At 42.5% G+C, this 17,990-nt stretch overlaps 1 protein-coding gene across 9 annotated transcripts in view; it reads left to right on the forward strand.

Annotated features, from left to right (window-relative positions):
- nrxn1a (neurexin 1a) overlaps positions 1-17,990 on the forward strand; it is a 62,615-nt gene that overhangs the window by 5,661 nt on the left and 38,964 nt on the right. For 6 of the 9 annotated variants that reach the window (XM_086196176.1, XM_086196172.1, XM_086196167.1 and 3 more), the window contains exons 3-4: positions 3,154-3,165; positions 3,951-3,980. The exons of 1 other annotated variant lie outside the window; for it this stretch is intronic. In XM_086196176.1, the coding sequence (XP_086052302.1) occupies positions 3,154-3,165; positions 3,951-3,980 (42 nt within the window). The remainder of the gene's footprint in view (positions 1-3,153; positions 3,166-3,950; positions 3,981-17,990) is intronic. 2 more of the 9 variants (XM_086196168.1, XM_086196173.1) reach the window with 1 other exon arrangement.

A 17,990-nucleotide genomic window follows, 5' to 3' on the forward strand; every position in this document is an offset into this window, starting at 1 on the left:
CAGCCCACTAACAGGGGTAGAGAAAAGAAGAAAATAAGTAATTTCCTGTCACCACCAGATGGCGCTATGAACAATCTGTTTGATAATTTAATGCATTCTTCACTGGCCCATACTACGCCCCTCGACCATGTTTGATGAGGATCAGCCTTATAGTTTTTGCGTAACAGACCAACAGACAAACGCCACCTTTGTAGAGATCATAAAAACCTGATGATTACCTGACAGGATAAAATTAGAGTTGGGTATCCAGCTTCATTTGTTCTTTGGCCAAATTGCTTTGACATTTACGGGTATTGGAAGATTTGCTGCCATACATTTGTGATCTCCAAGTTTCTGTTGTGAAACACCTGTGAGAGACTTAGAAGTATAGAGTTGAAACATGCCAATTAAGACAAATCACAGGATGCTAAATTGCATGATTGTATTTTCATCTTAAGAGAATATTTTGAATGTGAGGAGCTTAAAACTAATACCTGCGATCTGTGACGTTGTGTGCCATTATTAAAATGGATTGTGTTCTTTTTTCTTTTTTTTTTAAATGAATAGTTGAGTAACCAGTATCTCAGTAAAGGTAGCAGCAAAGGTACTGGGATAGAAAATAATTGAAGAGAATCCCACTCCAGGTCAAACAGAGATGGCTTCTCTCTCTCTCCTCTCCTCTCCTTAGATTTATATTTGTCAGTGTAGCAATTGTTATATGTGGTGGTGAAAATTTAGGTTTATTTTTAATAGATTAACCCACATACTGACGGGACCGGACTTAAAAAAAAAAAAAAAAAAAAAGTCTGTTATCCCAAAACCTCTGACTACAGAGCACTAGAACGTCTTTAGAGAATTTTCCATGTCTGGATTCTCGCAGACTTCTCAGAATCATGAAACTAGTTCAGAGGTCTGGGAGGTGAGTCAAGCAGATGATTTATTCTTTTGTGGATGGTTTTCAATTTATTGGAGTACTGTGGCCACATGTACTGTTCATGTCGGTCTGATAAAATGCGGGCTCAGTGTAATATCTCTGACCACAGGATCTGCAGGCTGAGCTAATATCCATGCATCAATATACTGTATCAGCCAGAAACTCAATATCAAAAATCTCTTTTCGGGGGCACTGAGGCGCTCAGAATTCAACAGTTGTATCTCAGAGAAATGAAAAGGGAATAGGGAAATAAATAGCAGGTCAAAATCTGTCTGTGACGACGTAAGAATGAATATGTTATTTAAGTTTTTACAGTGTTGACTGAGTGTGGTGTCTCTGGCAATGGGAATCATTATTTGCAAGACTATGAGAACAGGCTGTGTGGTGCGCGCCGGAGCATGGCCAATAGAGGTGGATCTGCTTCTTATTTGGTAGACGATCAAAGATCATTTTGAATCCAGAAACACGAGTGACGCTACACCTTTAAGCATCATACCTTAATTACCCAATGATCACTTTCACCTGGAGTGAAATTTGGATCCCCAGACATAAGCATTTTGGCTGTCCCAGTGCCAGTTTCCTTGCCTGTCCACAGCAGGAATGAGTCCTCAAACCTGGAATTATGTTAGCATTGTTGAAGGGTTGGATCCCTCACCATGGGATTTTGTGTGGGTTGTCACTTAAATGCCTGAAATTAAACTCTGGATTGCATTAGCCTAATAAAGGGAATAACGATTCATCGGTTGACGCCAAATTGATGAATTACAAAGCATGTTGTTTCTTGAAAATGTCAGTTTCTAACAAGTGGCTCAGTGAGTCTACAAAGGTCAGGACGCCCACAGCAGAAGAGGTGCAAAGATGCATGTCGGCATAATGTTAGCTTTGTACTTGTAAACTCATCAGCAATCCTAAAAGTGGTTTTCATTTGTTGAGATTGTCTCGTGAAAACAAAATGTGAAAGAACTTATTTTTGGCAAGGATCCCATTGTCTTTTGCAAGGCAGCCGATAGCAACGCTAACTCATCCACGCAACACTATTACAGGCAAGGATTTCTGATGAATTCTCTCCAGAAAAAAATATTATATCGCACAAACCAGTTCAATATGTGAGTTTGGGATGAGCACATATACATTTACAACATATACAGAACATATTTAAGATATCCACAGTGTAGTTGTAGTCAGTAAGGAGCATCTGTGCAGGGATATGCTTAAATGGAAATATTGTCGAAGCAATTGTGCCCTCCAGTGCAAGCAGAGTGAACCCGGCTTGTTAAGCCTGGCCTGGTTCACATTGTCCTTGAGGGCAAATCACTGTTAGCATGCTAATGGCTCCACCTGTTTGTGACATGCTACTAGCACAAGGGCAGAAGCAAGGAAACACACCCATCCTAAAATATACACACACACACACAATTACAGAGACACAAATATGCACACACACACAAACACACACACACACACATGCACACAGTCTCAGTATTGAACCATGCATGCTCTTCGTATTCCTGCACTGCTAATCCATCCTTACATATTTTCCTGCTATTTCACATCATTATTACCATAGTCAGTGTTGATGTGTGTATCTGTGTGAGAGGGTGAGAGACTGAGGGAGTGATTCTGAGAGTGCGTGAGTGTGTGTTGCATGCTGTCTGTCAAAGGGTGGGGGTGGGGTGGGGGGGCTCAGGGGAGAGGAAGCAGCCACAAGGTAAGTTCTGGGGTGAGCGGCTCTTGAATCCAAACCTACAGGTAGGAATGTGTATTATCAGCCACTCTCTGTACCTGCAAACATGGGTGGGTATGTGTATGTGTGTGTGTGTGTGTGTGCGCGCACTTAATGTATGTTTATTTGTAAACACATGGAGCCATAAAGAGAGGCCCTAATGTAGCTGTGTGTGTGTGTGTGTGTGCGCGCGTGCATGTGTGTGTGTTTTTCATATATATATATATATATATATATATATATATATATATATATATATATATATATATATATATATATATATATATATATATATATATATATATATATATATATATCAAGACAAACCTCAGTTTTGGCTACCAGTGCAGCATGGTATCCATTGTGATGTTTGCGTGGATTTTGCATGTATGTTACCACGGTAACCCTGGACAGGTGTGCATGTACAGTAAGTAGCCTTGGTAACACACGGGCTGAGCATGCATGTTAATGAGTGTCTGTCTCTCTCTTTCCTCGCCCGGCCGTGACACCCTCCCAGACTACACTCCAGGTAGGTCGCACTATCTATCTATCTGTCTGTCTATCTATCTATCTATCTATCTGTCTATCTACTGTATCTATCTCGCTCTCTAGCTATCTAGCTAGCTATTTCTTACAATTCAGTCTGTCTGTATTTGAGTTTCTCCTCATTAATTTCTTAGCTTTTATTTATCCGATTCCCTCCTTTTCGTCTTCTTGGATTTATTCTTTAGCGCTGCTCTATAGCTTTATTCAACCTCTCCACATCCCATCACCCATTTCTAGCCTTTCCATGTTGGTTCTTCTCTTTAGAATCTTCTCTCTGGCCTTCATACTCACATTACATCTTGTGGAAATAAAGCACAAGGTAGCCAGTGTAAATGTATGTCAGTGTGTGCGTGTGGGTGCATGTGTGTTGGATTGGTTGCTGATAAGTGGTAAGTACTACATCCCATGTGCAATCATCTGAAATGGCTCCTCCCTCAAGGTTACATAGAGACACACACACACACGCACATGTGCACGCACACACACACACACACACACACACACACACACACACACACACTATATTGTACACAGCTTAATTCATGGCCAAACGTCTCTGTGCGCACCTGTTTGTCCGTAGAATTGCTGCCTAGATTGAGTAAGTGTCTTCAAAGCAAGATTTGTTCAAACATTTTGAATAATTTTAAAGAACACACCCAAAAACTTAAGCCGTCATCATCATGTCTACACCTAAATGCACATGCAAACACACACTTTCACACCCCATGATCCTTTGCTGTGCTGACTGTGCTCTTGTCTTCCTTTAAGGTCTTGCACACCTGATGATTGGCGACCAAGGTATGGCCTCCTCTTACTTCACTTCCTGTTGTCCTCCGCTATACCATCTCCCCTTACCTCCTCACCCCTCCCCCCCCACCATACTCCCTGTATCCCTCCCCCCATTTCATCACCGCCTGGCGCGAGAGGAAGTTGTCTCTCTAGGCACTGAACCAAGGTCAGTTCTTTTCTGTAATTTCTCCATTTTAAACGGTCCCATTTGGTCTCATCAGAAAAAAAAAAACTTTTAATTTAAAATGAAATGCATTCACAGTGGAACGAATAAATACGGGAGATGGATTTTAAATCATTTCTGGTTAGATTTTTTTTTTTTTTTTTTCAAGAGAAAGAGGAGCCTGAGAGCAACTTCGGCTGAGATATACACTCGCTTGAAAATTTATTGGCTACACCTAGAGTGTAGTACAACAAGCCTGCAGTAAATCCTCCTTTCGAATTGTTTATAATGTTGTCATTGAATTTGTTTGAGATAGAGGTGTTGATTTATTTTCATGGTCTGTAATTTGCGGTTTGGTTACACAAAGGGGGTTTCCTAATATTTTGAACTAGACTTGAGAAAGAAATCACTGCGTAACCTACAGCACCTCCAAAATAGCCACAAAGTTAAATCAACACCTTTCTTAAACATGCATTTTAGTCCTGGTGAAGGGAAGGTTCAGTACAGTGCTGCTTTGCTCAGGTGTAGCAAATTAATTGGCAAGTGAGTGCATATAATCATGGCTGCTGATGTGGGCGGGATTAGCAAGAGGGCTGGATTACTTTTGGCTTGGCTCCAGGTCGTGGAAATGGAGCTAACGGCTGACTGACTCCACAGATGGTTTGATTTCGTCTTTTACTCTTTCATCTCATTTCATTCATCCTTATTAAAAAAAAAAAGTTTGATCGAGGGGTGGGATCGGTAATGTGTGTGCGTGTGCACATTGTTTACATATGTGTGCCTATACGTCAAGGTTTGAATCAATGGCCGTGGCCGCTTCAAATTAGAACACTCATCCACATTCACCCACGGCTTCTCATCAGCTTCCAGCCCTCGTCTCGCTCTGCCGTCGCGCTCCTCGCACCGGCACCTGCTCATACACTGGCGAGTGCATGTGATTCCCAACAGATGTTCCCTGCAGTGTATGAAGCAATTCTGTGATACCTCACCAACCCCACCACCACTACTGCCACCCCCACCACCCCAGCCCGAGTTGTGCGGTGCCTTTTGAACTCAACCCAAAAAAAACAGTGCTACTGCAAAAAAACAAAAAAAAAATCATTCACTGACAGACCAACTCTTTCTCCTTCCCCTCTCTTTTTCCTCACTGTTTGGGCCACCACCCTCTGTGAAATTAGGAAAACTCAGAGGTATTTTTGTTCCCTCATGCTAATAGGCTATTCAATATGGGTTTTTTTTGGTGTTTTTTTTTTTGGTTTGTTTTTTTTTTTAGGATGGATGATGACGTTCCTTGTAGCTTTAAAGCTGCTTTGTGAATGCCATTAAATCGGAATGTTTCACTGTCTTTTTTGTTCAGGTAAGCTGTTGATGCATGTGTGCGCGTGCAGACATGCTCATACTTTCACGTGCGTGCATGTGTGTGAATGAATAAGCGCTCTGACCTACAGTGCCTTTTAAAATCTGAAGGTAGGTGCTGCTGGATCGGGTTGGCTCTGCATGACACTGATGAATACATTGATTGGCCCACATGAGGACAGGTCTGACTGTGACAGGCTGATCTGCGTCTATTGTGCGCTTTGATTGGATGAGAGAGGACATGATGACGGCTGTCTCCCGTTCTTGCAGGGCCGCCGTGAATTTGGTGAAATGCGCAATTTAATGAAATAGTCGACGAGGCGGGTGGATAGAAATATCCTGAATAGAGCACAAACAATGTCTTGAACCATCTATCAGAGACTTTTTTTCTGGGCATTTTGATTGCTTAGTAAGCTCCTAGTGCCAAGGTTTCTGCCTTAAAATGTCTGCCATGAATCAGGTGGTAAATTTAATTGCTTCACCCAGCTTATGCTCAGCATTTTAAAAATACTAAAGGACTGATGGGTATTAACATGTGTTTCCTGCTTTGTTACACACTGTGTTGGCTGTATTTGTGTATCGTGGATGCCCTCACTATTACGGGTGTTTGGATTGTGATAGGCTGAAAGTAGAACTGTGTTGTTTTTTTTTTCCTCTTGAAACCTTTGAAGTCTCTTTCAGAAACTGTAGACATGAAAAAAAAAAAACGTGTGTGTGTTTGCTCTGCATACTGAGATGTAAAGGCTGTCAAATGGTGCAGACGAAGCCTAGCTTAGGTTAGCTCAGCGTAAAGAGGCTTTTTGAGGAGCCCGCAAAGCTGAAATGAGTTTCTTTGAGGGGTGTGGGTGTGGGGACGGGTGTCTTAGAAAGATATATAGCACGTGTGTCTGCTTTTGTGTGTGTGTGTGTGTGTGTGTGTGTGTATGTGTGTGTGTGTGTGTGTGTGTGTGCGTGTGCGCACGCCCTGGAAAAATTTGGAAAAAGAGTCTGTGTCTGTGAGAGAGGAGCTAAAGGAATGAATGATAGAGGGTGTAGAGTGGGAAAGAGAGGAAGCGAGGGAGAGATAAAGTGAGTCGTCTTCGCTCCTGTGATGTAGTGCAACTGCCTGTATCTGCAAAGGGACAGCGGTGCTCCTGTCTGCCCTCCCAGCCCAGCCATTCTCAGAGGGACATCAGCCCTGATGGGGAGCCCTGGACCTTTCCCCCTCCTCGATAAAATACGCCTATCTTTCTCCCTGGAAACGATACCCACAGATCACTAATCACTTTGAGTGGGTGAAAATGCACAAATTGTGGAGGGAGGTAAGAAAAAGAAGAGCCAAATTGGATTTTCATAAGTATCGAGCAGCCAAAGGAAGGGGGGGGGGGATTTTTTTTTTTTGAAAAGTATTGAGCAGCAATAATCTGGATGGAAAATGTGCTTACAGCCAAGTAGCAGATTTTGCCCTTTCTCTTCTGTCTGTCTGGCCAAGAATAGACAGCGAGATTTCTGGGTGAATGAGCGACTGGAGGTACTGAGTAGAACTGTGGAGGGGCTCTTGGATGTAACTGATGTTGGTGCTTGTTTATAAATATATACATACACACACACACACACACACACACACATATATATATATATATATATATATATGTATATATATATGTGTATATACATATATATATATGTATATATATATATGTGTATATACATATATATATATATCACTAGTTTATTCGGTTAATGATGGTTGTTTGTTCAAGTGTTCTCTGTAACAATCCAACAATTTGTGTGCAGTATAGACAAGTGGTCAGCCTCTGTTGAAGTGACCTTTAAACGCGCACGTACGTGAACGGACAGACAAAAAGACGCACACACACTCACACTCACACTCACACACAATAACCTTTAGAGAGTGCCTGCTGAGTAGGTGAGTGAGTGTGTTCAGTGTAAATATGCATGAGTAAGGCTGCCTGCACATATTCTTCACGGTCAGTGGATGAAGGCAGAGAGCGAGAACGAGGTGTGTGTGTTTGTATGTTTGTGCCTGTGTATGTGTCTTCTGTAAGTGCATGAGTGTGTGTTCAGGGGAGGTGGATTGTGAGTCATCGCTTGTGACTCATAAAGCGTTGGCAATCAAAGCAGCTCATTTCAACACATTGTCTTATGGCAAAAACCCACAGATGGACACACACTCTGTTTAGGCTGCACACACACACACAGACACACACATGTTCAGCGTCACAGTCTACGGATTTTGCTTGAAATCTTTTGGGTTTTTTTTTTGTCACTCCTCCTCACTCGTTCTCTGTCGCACATACACGTGTGCGTGCTTTACTCACAAAAACACACACGCAACAAGCTCCATGCTGACTCCACCATATGTGGGGTTAGGGATGGTAGCAGACGCCAAGGCAAGAAGAACCAGTCAGTACCAGTGAAGTACAGCATGTATCCTACCTCTTACTCATCATGATCTAGGAACCTAATAATAAATCACCCAAGGACTGATTATCTGAGTAAAGAACAGGCCCGCTGCGACTATTACAAAAAAACACTCTACATCTTCTTTGTTTTATTAATGCCTTTTTAAATTATCTTTGTTAATTACGGACTGCTCTCAACCCAAATAATTGCAGAATCTGGGAAACTTAACAGTTAACTTCCGTCCGGTTTATTTTTTCCACGTCATGCCAGCGAGAACGTGAGCGTTCAAACCCCAAAACAAGCATGGCTTCCCCTGCGGTGTTTGACAGCAGACACGCATGAAGAGAACTTAATAAGCAAAGTCTAAAGGTGCTTTGAATACCACATACGACAATAAAGACGAGCGGTGTTTCCTGTTACTATTTCACTGTGTGAAAATTATGTTATGGGAAAACTAAAACGGCATCTATAACAATTAACGCTGGGGGGAGGGTGTTGTGTGCTCAGTGAACACCAGCTAGACTGAAACTGGTTTTTATTAGTCAGTATGCTGGAGGAATTGACTGATGAGGCAGTTGTCTTTATAATGTATAGGCTACTATATATAAATCACTATATGAAATCACTAATTCCTCCATAAAATTGAGCTACTGAGAGCAGGAGGTCCTGTAATGCACCGATGTGTGAGTGGCGATGACAAGAGACAGAGAGATGAAATATGAGTAAGTAGTAAACGCAGCACAGAGCACAAACCAGAAATGGAGCGCTGTGTCTTTTTATAGGCTCACCCGATCACTTGATTTCCAGTCAGAATTTAAAAAAAAACAAACACGTAGTTATGCTGCTTTTATTTTGAAGTTGAGATCGCTTGACAGGAAGGGTTTGTTTGTTTGTTTGTTGGTTTTAAGGCAGCTCATGCGGGGTCATCAAAGCAGGCAGAAATAAAGAAAAGATTTATGAGTACTTCTTACACCTTTGTGGCAAAAGTTTCTGCATGAGAGCTAATAGGGGGAAATGTCTTCGCGTGATTTATTGTGCCTTTTTTTTTTAGAGAGTGGTGTTCACTTGAGGAGAGGATTGTAAGAAAATTCCTGTATCCAAAAATATAGACAAGATCTCTTTGATATGAGCTGAAAATGACATATTTCTGTGGTTACATTCAAAACAATTCCTCTGTGTGTGTGTGTGTGTGTGTGTGTGTGTGTGTGTGTGTGTGTGTGTGTGTGTGTGTGTGTGTGATTAAAATACCATGGTATAGATACTACTATGTGTGTATTTGTCAGTCAGACACATACACCAGCTCATGTTGTGGTAATGCAAGTTAACAAGACAAGCAAGTGAACAGCACCTAACTGGATGTGAGAGTGACGTGGTGTTAGGAGGAGAGTGTTTGGTGCTTGGCTGCCTGCCGGACCACTGACTGACAGGAATTTTGCTCTGAGAAAACTGTTAAAGTTGTGCCCCCCCCCCCCCCCCCGGGCCATCGGCGCCAATCTGTACTCGCAACAAAATCTCCAAGGCAAAATGCATGACGGTCTTAGATTCAGCCGCTCAGCTAATAGGACTAATTCTGCTACTTAGTCCCATTACAGGACTGCAGTACAACACTCATTAATGCTAAACACTCGTGCAGTTTTAATGAAAGTCGCAGCACCACATAGAGAGAGAGCTCTACCCTCACATTAGATACAAAGTTACACTGGGGGCTGGGTAGGGGGGGGGGGGGGTGTGTGTGCAATCCACAAGTAAATGTAAACATTAACTGATAATTGTACACAATTAGCCATTACCGAGTGTATACATTAACATTCACAGCAATGTTATTAGGAAACACACAAAAGCAGATGCACCCTGTAATCCCCTAAAAATAAAGACGTCAAACAGCTTCTGCATTTAGAGAGGATGAAGGGGTAAGATAGAGCGGAGGCTAGCTGCGAGTGTGAGGGGGCGGCGGCGGCAGGGTGAGGGTGGGGATGGGGGGTGGGGGGGGCACGATAGGGTAAAAGAGTGTAGAGAAGTGATGGTGAGGAAAGATACAAGCGTATTCACAAAGTGGCCGAAGATGGAGAAGGTCGGATACACAGAGATAAGACTGCAGCGTTTCTCAGGGCGCTGCAGCTCTCCTTGGGCTCGCTGACTTGACACAGTTTCTCGTCAGCAGGGACGGTGTTCATCACCATGCAGATACCTCATCCTACGCGCAGGCACCCGCCAGTATACCTTGCAACGTAGGACCGTAGGTCAGCTTCTAGCTGCTCTGGCAGAGAGCGGCTCAGAGTTGTGGTAACGGCAGAGTGTTTCCTGGGGGATCAGATGGTTTTGGTGCTGCTGGTTTCAGGTGGCTGTGATTGTTGGGGTTTGTTTGGAACCGCTTGAAGGATATTTTTAACGTTTTTTTTCTTTGAATTTTAAGACAGTAAGGCTCAACATCATATACGGGCATGGACAGTTTCCTGAGAACTTACAAATAAAGCTGTGTAATAAAATGGATGGGGATAATATACTGCACTTTTTTCCCCCTAATACTGTACCAAAATTCCAGCCCCCATTATCCATATCACACAATATCGTGCTAAAATCGTATTGCTCTCTGTATCGTTAGTTGTATTTCAGTGTGTTATTGCTAAGTGAGTGACCCGAGAAATTATATGTACTAATTTTGTCAATGCTGCAACATTTAGTGCGTTTCAGTAACACGCAACTTTGCAAACATTGTTCTAAAGACTTGGAATGGAATTTTAGAACCAAATAGTTTTGTCTCAGGTTGTGTGTTATCAATATAATGAGTCGTGCCAATCGTCAGACTGCCGGGGTGGAACACAGCGAGTTGTACTTTCAGCCCTATTTGTGAGAATTTCTGTTAATTATGTAGATTATTGCAGTATGTATCGTATCGGGAGGTCCCTGCCAAGACGCAGCCCTTCTTATGGATATACAGACCCATGGGGCAGCGCCACCAAATATCAGGAGACAGGAAACATTGACAAATATTGGAGGACCTGCTGAGGTTTTTTTTTTAGTTGGTGTAAAACTATAAACTGTTTTATGGTATTACTTTGTTGAGTACAGCTAAGCTGCTTCGCTCGTTCTCAGCAGGTTGCTACGATTAAGATCTCCAATCGTCGCCACGTTTGTTTTCATCAGAAACCGAAATTCCCTCTCGTGGAGTCGTGCCAATTCCACCGCAACATAATGGATGCGTGGCGGTATGACGGCGCTGACGTCGTTTGAAATTTGTTTTCAGACGCGAAGGGAGCATAAATGGCAAATGAAGGGCGGTCGCAGTTATCGCGCTCATGCACCGAAATCTATTGATATCACCACATAATGTTTGATAAATATACACTTAATATGGCAATTTGAGCAGCATTTTTTTTATATACATGAATAAGAAAACAGTTTGAACCTGGAAAAAAGGTTAGATTTGAACAAGGCTAAACTTCAGAGAGTTGAAAAACCATATGAGACACTTTTTTCAGTTCGCTAAAATAGTGTTTGGCCATGGCGTTGCTGGAAAATAAGATTCAGGGCATGAGCATCAAGGTGGTTAGCTTAGCAGTTTCTTTTGGTTTAAGTTACACCTTCAATGTATCTGCTATCTCTTTTCAAATATCCAGAAGAATTGCCCCGACTTCATTCATTCTCCTGATGGTCTGAAACTTGCTAATCGCAGCTGATGATCGTTACTATCATCCCAAACTGCTCCACATAAATCAGCATCTGTCACACACCCGTCACACAACTATTACACACTTTGCTGATCTTCATTGTTGCCAGCTTTCTTTTCCGTTTAAGATCAAGCAGTTTATTGTTTTTACAATCATTCTGTCATATGTCTTGCGGTATTCATATGTCACCTAAATGCGTTTTTACGAATTTCGGCTTAAGGGGCTCAACTGAAACACTCCGGCGTCGTGCCTAAGCCTTTCCATTGTGGGAGAAATCCTGCAATAGTCGATTCACTCCAGTACCCCATCTGCCATTTGAAGTTCATTTCTTTGCCGTGTGCCAAAACAAGAACAAACATGAACATCCGTGCATACTCTCACGCCTACAAACACTAATTTATTTGTGGTACTTGTCTGGCATAACTACAACTACTGAAATAGCCACAGCATTCATTAAAAACCCATTACACTTCCTTTATGGAATGAGCTCTTATTATTTGTGACAACCTGCTCTAAGAGGGTTTCATAAGGTGGGCTTGAGTGACGCCGCAGAGTGTTTGTGTGTGTGTGTGCGTGTGTGTGTGTGCGTGCGTGCGTGCGTGCGTGTGTGTGTGTGTGTGTGTTTTAAAGCACACGAGGGTCAATATCTGGGTGAAATTACATGGTAATTTGAGTAGCTTCCTTTCATCCATATCGGTATATTAAAACCCGCAGTTCTGAATCACTATGCCTGCAAAAAAAAAAAAAAAGCACATTATTGGGGGTTACAGTACATATGTTTGCGTGAGCGCCTGTGTGTCTAAAAGGGATGAAACTAACTCTGATCTTATCCAGCTTAAGACAAATGCATGCCTGCAGACATTGTCATGGAAACAAGCTGGTTTCCCTGGGTACCAGGGAGAAGGCCAAATTTGAGCTACAGACAGAGAGAGACAGAGAGAGAGAGAGAGAGAGAGAGAGAGAGAGAGAGAAAGATCAACATAGATAAAAGAACAAAAAGAGACAAGATATAAATGATTAAATATGATGGCAGTAAAGGTGCTGTCCTTTGTTTAAGCTCAAAATTACAAATTTTGCTATCCACTTTGAAATAATTATCCGCTTGACTCACTTCACTGCACATATTGTAGCAATTAGAGCTTGACCAGTGCTGGATTTCTTTGGGATGCTGCTAGTAAAAAGATCAGGGAGTAAAAAAAACCAAAACAAAAAAAACCAAAACAACAACAACAACATTGATTTACCAGCCAATTTTTTTGTTGTTGTATTTTTGACCTTCTCTCGTAGGTAGCTATCAAAAACAAAGACAAGTGATCAAGGCCAGTTATTTTACAATTTAGAAATAAAACTAATTGTCAAAAATGGCATCAGGGCAGGGGAATAATAAATTTCACTCAGAATTTAACAGTTGCAAATTATCCCAAGCATCTATTTGGAATAATTTTCTGTTAAACAAGTTTTCATATTGGACAACATACACATCCATCCATCCAGTTTCTACCTCTTATCCTGTTAAGGGTCGCAGGGGGGGCTGGAGCCTATCCCAGCAGCCTTCAGGTGAGAGGCGGGGTTCACCCTGGACAGGTCACCAGTCCATCTCAGGGCCAACACATAGAGACAGACAACCATTCACACTCACAGTCACACCTACAGTCAATTTAGAGTATCAATCAGCCTCGTCCCCTCTTGATGTCTTTGGACTGTGGGAGGAAGCTGGAGTACCAGAGAGAACCCACGCAGGAACAGGGAGAACATGGAGACTCCACACAGAAAGACCCGTGTCTGAGCTGCGGCTTGAACCCAGAACCTTCTTGCTGTGAGGCGACAGTGCTGACCACTGCACCACCGTGCCGCCCCAATATACACACTGATACCGTTATAGGGGCCACTATCGGCTGCACCAACATGGCGGTCTAGCTCAACCATTTTTCCTGCTTTCTTATGTGTCCTACTCCTTGATACATGGCCCTGAAATTAAATCACCAGCAACTGCCAGTGGTTTCACATTGTGGCTGACTGTTCCGCTTTATATGTGAAGGTGAATATTTTTAAGTTAGTCGCATAAAACGAGCCGTTTGATGAGGGCTTGATTTTTTTTTTTTTTTTTTTTAATGGCTCACTAGTGCGGCGACTGTCGTTTCTCATCATAATGAATCAGAGCTATCTAGATTACTGACATCATCTCAAAACCAGTCCATCACAATGTGGCCGAACAGTATAAACAACTTTTTAGTCGTTTATCGTGGTCTGACAGATGAAGGGTTACCGTGTCAAAACGAGGGAGAGACGCACATTCAGCAGTTTCTCGCTTCATGTAGGTATAAATGAATGAATTATTCAATGAGGGATCAATTGATTACAGAAGTGTGATCAAATAGTGAAATAAAACAGCCCAAAAACACACTGTGCAACATACGTACAGTCTGGAGTGGTGTCTTATTAATCAACTTACATTTTTTGTACTGGGGGGGGAGATCTAATAATCATTGCTGCAGAAATGTTCATTTTCAACCGGCACATCTCATTTTGGGCATGAAGGCATTCAATGTAAAAATCAACAACAACAAAAAAGGAAGGCAACACTTCAACGACCAATCTGTCACTTGAGTCCCTGACAGTAATATCCTCCCCTCCAGTATTGCTCCCTTGGCTCTGATGTGATTGCCCAATCAGTTTCAAAGCCAGATGCTGTATATCACTAAATAAAGATGGAAACGACAGTCACGGCCTTTAGTGAACTTGACTATATGGTTTTTCACAGTTTAACTTAATATAGACTATGCATATGTTAGCATATATTTACATAAATGTCCTATACTTGGTCATATATCTGTATACTGTACGAGTGCATAGTTAATCCACCTGTCTGTTATTAAGGATGCCTTCCGGAATGATGTTTGGGTTTATGCTATGTGAGTGTGCATTTGCGTGCGTGGACGGGCTGAGAGGAGCTGATAGCAGAACTGCATGGTGGGCTAAAAACCAGATGCAGGGGGAATTGCAGTGCGCTATCTCTAGAATGACAGGGGTGCCATGATTGAGGCTTGCTACACTAGGATTTAGATACACCAGCATTTTTCTCTCTCGTTCACTCCCTCTAGCATCCATCCATCCTTCTGTGCCACTCCCTCTGTCTATCCCTTTTTCCTCTTCCATTTTGTATTACTCATCCATCTCTACTTTTTTTTTACCTCCCCCCGTCTACTTTCAAATTCTCCGCCTGCATCTTTTCCCTTTCTCTACCCTGCTTCATTTCACCCTGCTCCCTCTATCAGGTGCTGTATAATGTAGGCTCCCCTGATGTGCGCCCAGCCTCCATCCGCCATTTTGATTCAGTACAGCTGTCCATGATAATGTACGGTTCACTCAATCACTCTTTCTCTTGCTCACTCTCCTTCTCTTCGTCTCTCTCTCTCTCTCTTTCTCTCTCTCTCTCTCTCTCTCTCCTCAAAACATGTGCACAAAAAAAAATCATATTTGCTTTGCTGCAGCACCGATAACACAGGGTTGCCATGGAAATGACAAATTGGTGTGTGAAATTTTGAGTAGGAGACCCACGAGAAGAGACAAAGCCATGTGAGACACGCGCACACTCACCATATGCACACAGAGAAGTCCAAGTGACGCCCGTTTGATCGTTTGAAAGAGGCGGCACAGTCGCAACTGGTCCCGGTAGCAGCAACCTTCAGATCAGATATTCACTGTCTCCCATTAGACTGCTTTATTCATTAGAGAAGTTTAATGACGGCCTTCAAGGTCTGGTGCCAATCATCCTCCTACTTTATAGTGTTACCTTTTCCCACTGGAGGAAAATCTCCCTGTTATCCTACACCCACTCTTCCCATTGCCTGTCTACTTCATTCCTTTCACTCCACAGTCCTGGCATATTTATCTCTCCCAGTATTCTATTCCATCCCTTTATATTTCCTATCGCTTTCTTTTCATAATCATCAAAATGTCCTTCTCAAGAGAGAGATATTTAAAGTGAAACAGGGCTCAAACTCACAGGTATTCTCGTTTTCATTTTTTTTCCTATCAAAATCAAATTCTCAAAAAAAGAAAAATGGCCCATCAGAATGAGTTCAGATAATTTTTTAAAAAAAAGTCATCGTTTCAAACCCACAGATGTCTGGTCTACAAGCGTAGAAATCACAAAGAGGTGGCAGGTCCTCTGCCCACCTCTGTTTTGTTTTGTTTGGGTTTTTTTTGTGCTTTATGAATGATTAAAATAATGATATAATTCCTAATTAGTCAGCAATCAACTGTCAAATAATAGTTTGTTTGTCTCTCGAGTTTGATGTGCCACCAAAAAAAAACCCAAAACCATTCATACAAGAATCAATTAGAAAAGATTGTTTCAGAAGAAATGAGTAAGAAAAAAAGATGATTATCTGACAAAAAGAAACACCAGAAGGATTTATAAATCAAATGAAAAAGGTTTTTCCTTTCTTTTCCTCTCCTCTTCTGGTAGATATTCTATATATGTGATAAGACCAAGGAAAAGGCTGCTCCATTACCAACCAGAAATGATAATTTCAAGACGTGTAAAGAGTGACAACAAGAGTGAATCAGAGGAATCAATTATATCATGAAAACTAGAAAACATAACAAGCGGGCACTTGGGGAGCGTAAACCCTCGCCAAGGGGAGCGTAGCCAAGTTAGATCTGCCCCAAAATCTAATGGGTTCTTCCGCGGCCCGTGCGACACCCCTCCTCCAAATTTTGGTGAAAATTGGCCCGCTCGTTTTTGTGTAATCCTGCTGATATTACCTCCTTGGCAGCGGTAAATAAATGAAATTTAACTACACAGCTTGAGAGGTTCCTTTTCCTTTCTGCCAGATCAAAGAGAAAATCTGCAGACGCTACACACAGCTAACAAGTAAGCATTTCCACAGTTAAACAAACGATAGGAAAACCAAACAAATCATAAATTTCCATTCGTCTGTTTCTTCTCCTTCATTGCCTCTCTGTTTTTCTTTCTTTCATGCCCAATTTTTCTTTTTTGCCGTGCTCTCCCCTTCTCCTGCGCCGTGGCTTTGATCGACAGAGCTCTCCACAGGATGAAGTGTGACGTGTGTTGTGTATGTCAGCGTCTGTCTCACCATTTACTCCGAGCTAATACTGACTCACTCCATTAATCTGAGCTACTCCACTCCAACCTGGCGTCTCTGAAGAGAGAGAGAGAGGGAGAGAGAGAGAGAAAGAGAGAGCCTGATAGAAGATGTGCATACATGACACATGCGTGCATACTCGACACATATGCGTGTTCTTATACCGTCTGTCGCTCTCCTGCGCGATCTGAGCACGCCTGTTGTGATGTAATAGAACAAGGAGTGAGTGTTTATGGGCCACAGCTTCCAGATCGATGCCGAGATGCTTTATGCGCTCCTGTCTGGTCTAATGACATGTCTGTAAATTAGCAACAGAATGGTGGAGCACCACGCTGAAACCTAATGGCACCTCTGTAAATTACCACTAGAATACTGCTGGACGTCTGCGTGTGTTCTCTTTGTGAACAGCTTGGCTCTACCGCCACATCTACATTTGTCTGCATGTCTGCTTCTGTGTGATTGTGTCGGCATTTTTGCGGCTGCTCTTTTTCGGTGTTTTTGTGCGTCTCCCTCCTCCTCCTTCTCCTTCTCCTTTTCTTTTTCTTCTTCGCTCTTTCTCTCTCTCTCTCTCTCTCTCTCTCTCTCAGTGAAAACTAGCCCGAGGCCCTGAGTTGGTAATAGCTTTTCTGACAGCAATACACCAATATTTACAGGGACCGGCACCCACCCACACCCCCGCGCATTTCATGCACACATAAAAAGCTTATACTTGTCCATATGCATGTGTTCGAAAAGTTACACGCACGTTTGGTTGTGATTGAGAGCACACACATTCTTAATTAACATGCTGAGAGGAAGGAATCGCACACTAGAGGGAACTCACACACTCACACACACACATGCTGGCAAACAACGTGTTGTTTCTCACTCATATTGGCATTCACACTTCAGGTTTTTGTTTTTTTTTCTCCATGCAGCCAAAGCAAGGAAAGACAATTTGCCATAATTGCTCTTTGAATTGTGATATATTCTCACTTTTCCCCCTCTCATTATACTCTGTGTTATATTCACTCAAGTGCGGCCAATTCCATTTCAATGCTCTTCTCTCTGCCTCTCACTACCTCAATAACCTATTACACTTCACTCTATTCATTACATGGCAATCCCACCCCACCCTGCCCCCCAATCCCCACCTCCCACCCCTACCACCACCACCCCGCCTCTCCAGTGGTTCCTTACCAAGTGCCTGTCTTCCTCTAGCCGCCTGACCTATGTTGAATTCCCCTCTGTTCTCCTCATTATGGGGAGCTACAAGATGGTGGTTGTGCCAGAGGCTCCACAGAGCCGAGAAAAAGAGGCCAACAAGATGTGTAGA

The sequence above is a fragment of the Aulostomus chinensis genome, chromosome 23, assembly GCF_037954235.1.
Source record: "Aulostomus chinensis isolate RoL2024-O1b breed Wild chromosome 23, RoL_Achi_v1.0, whole genome shotgun sequence".
NCBI lineage: Eukaryota > Metazoa > Chordata > Actinopteri > Syngnathiformes > Aulostomidae > Aulostomus > Aulostomus chinensis.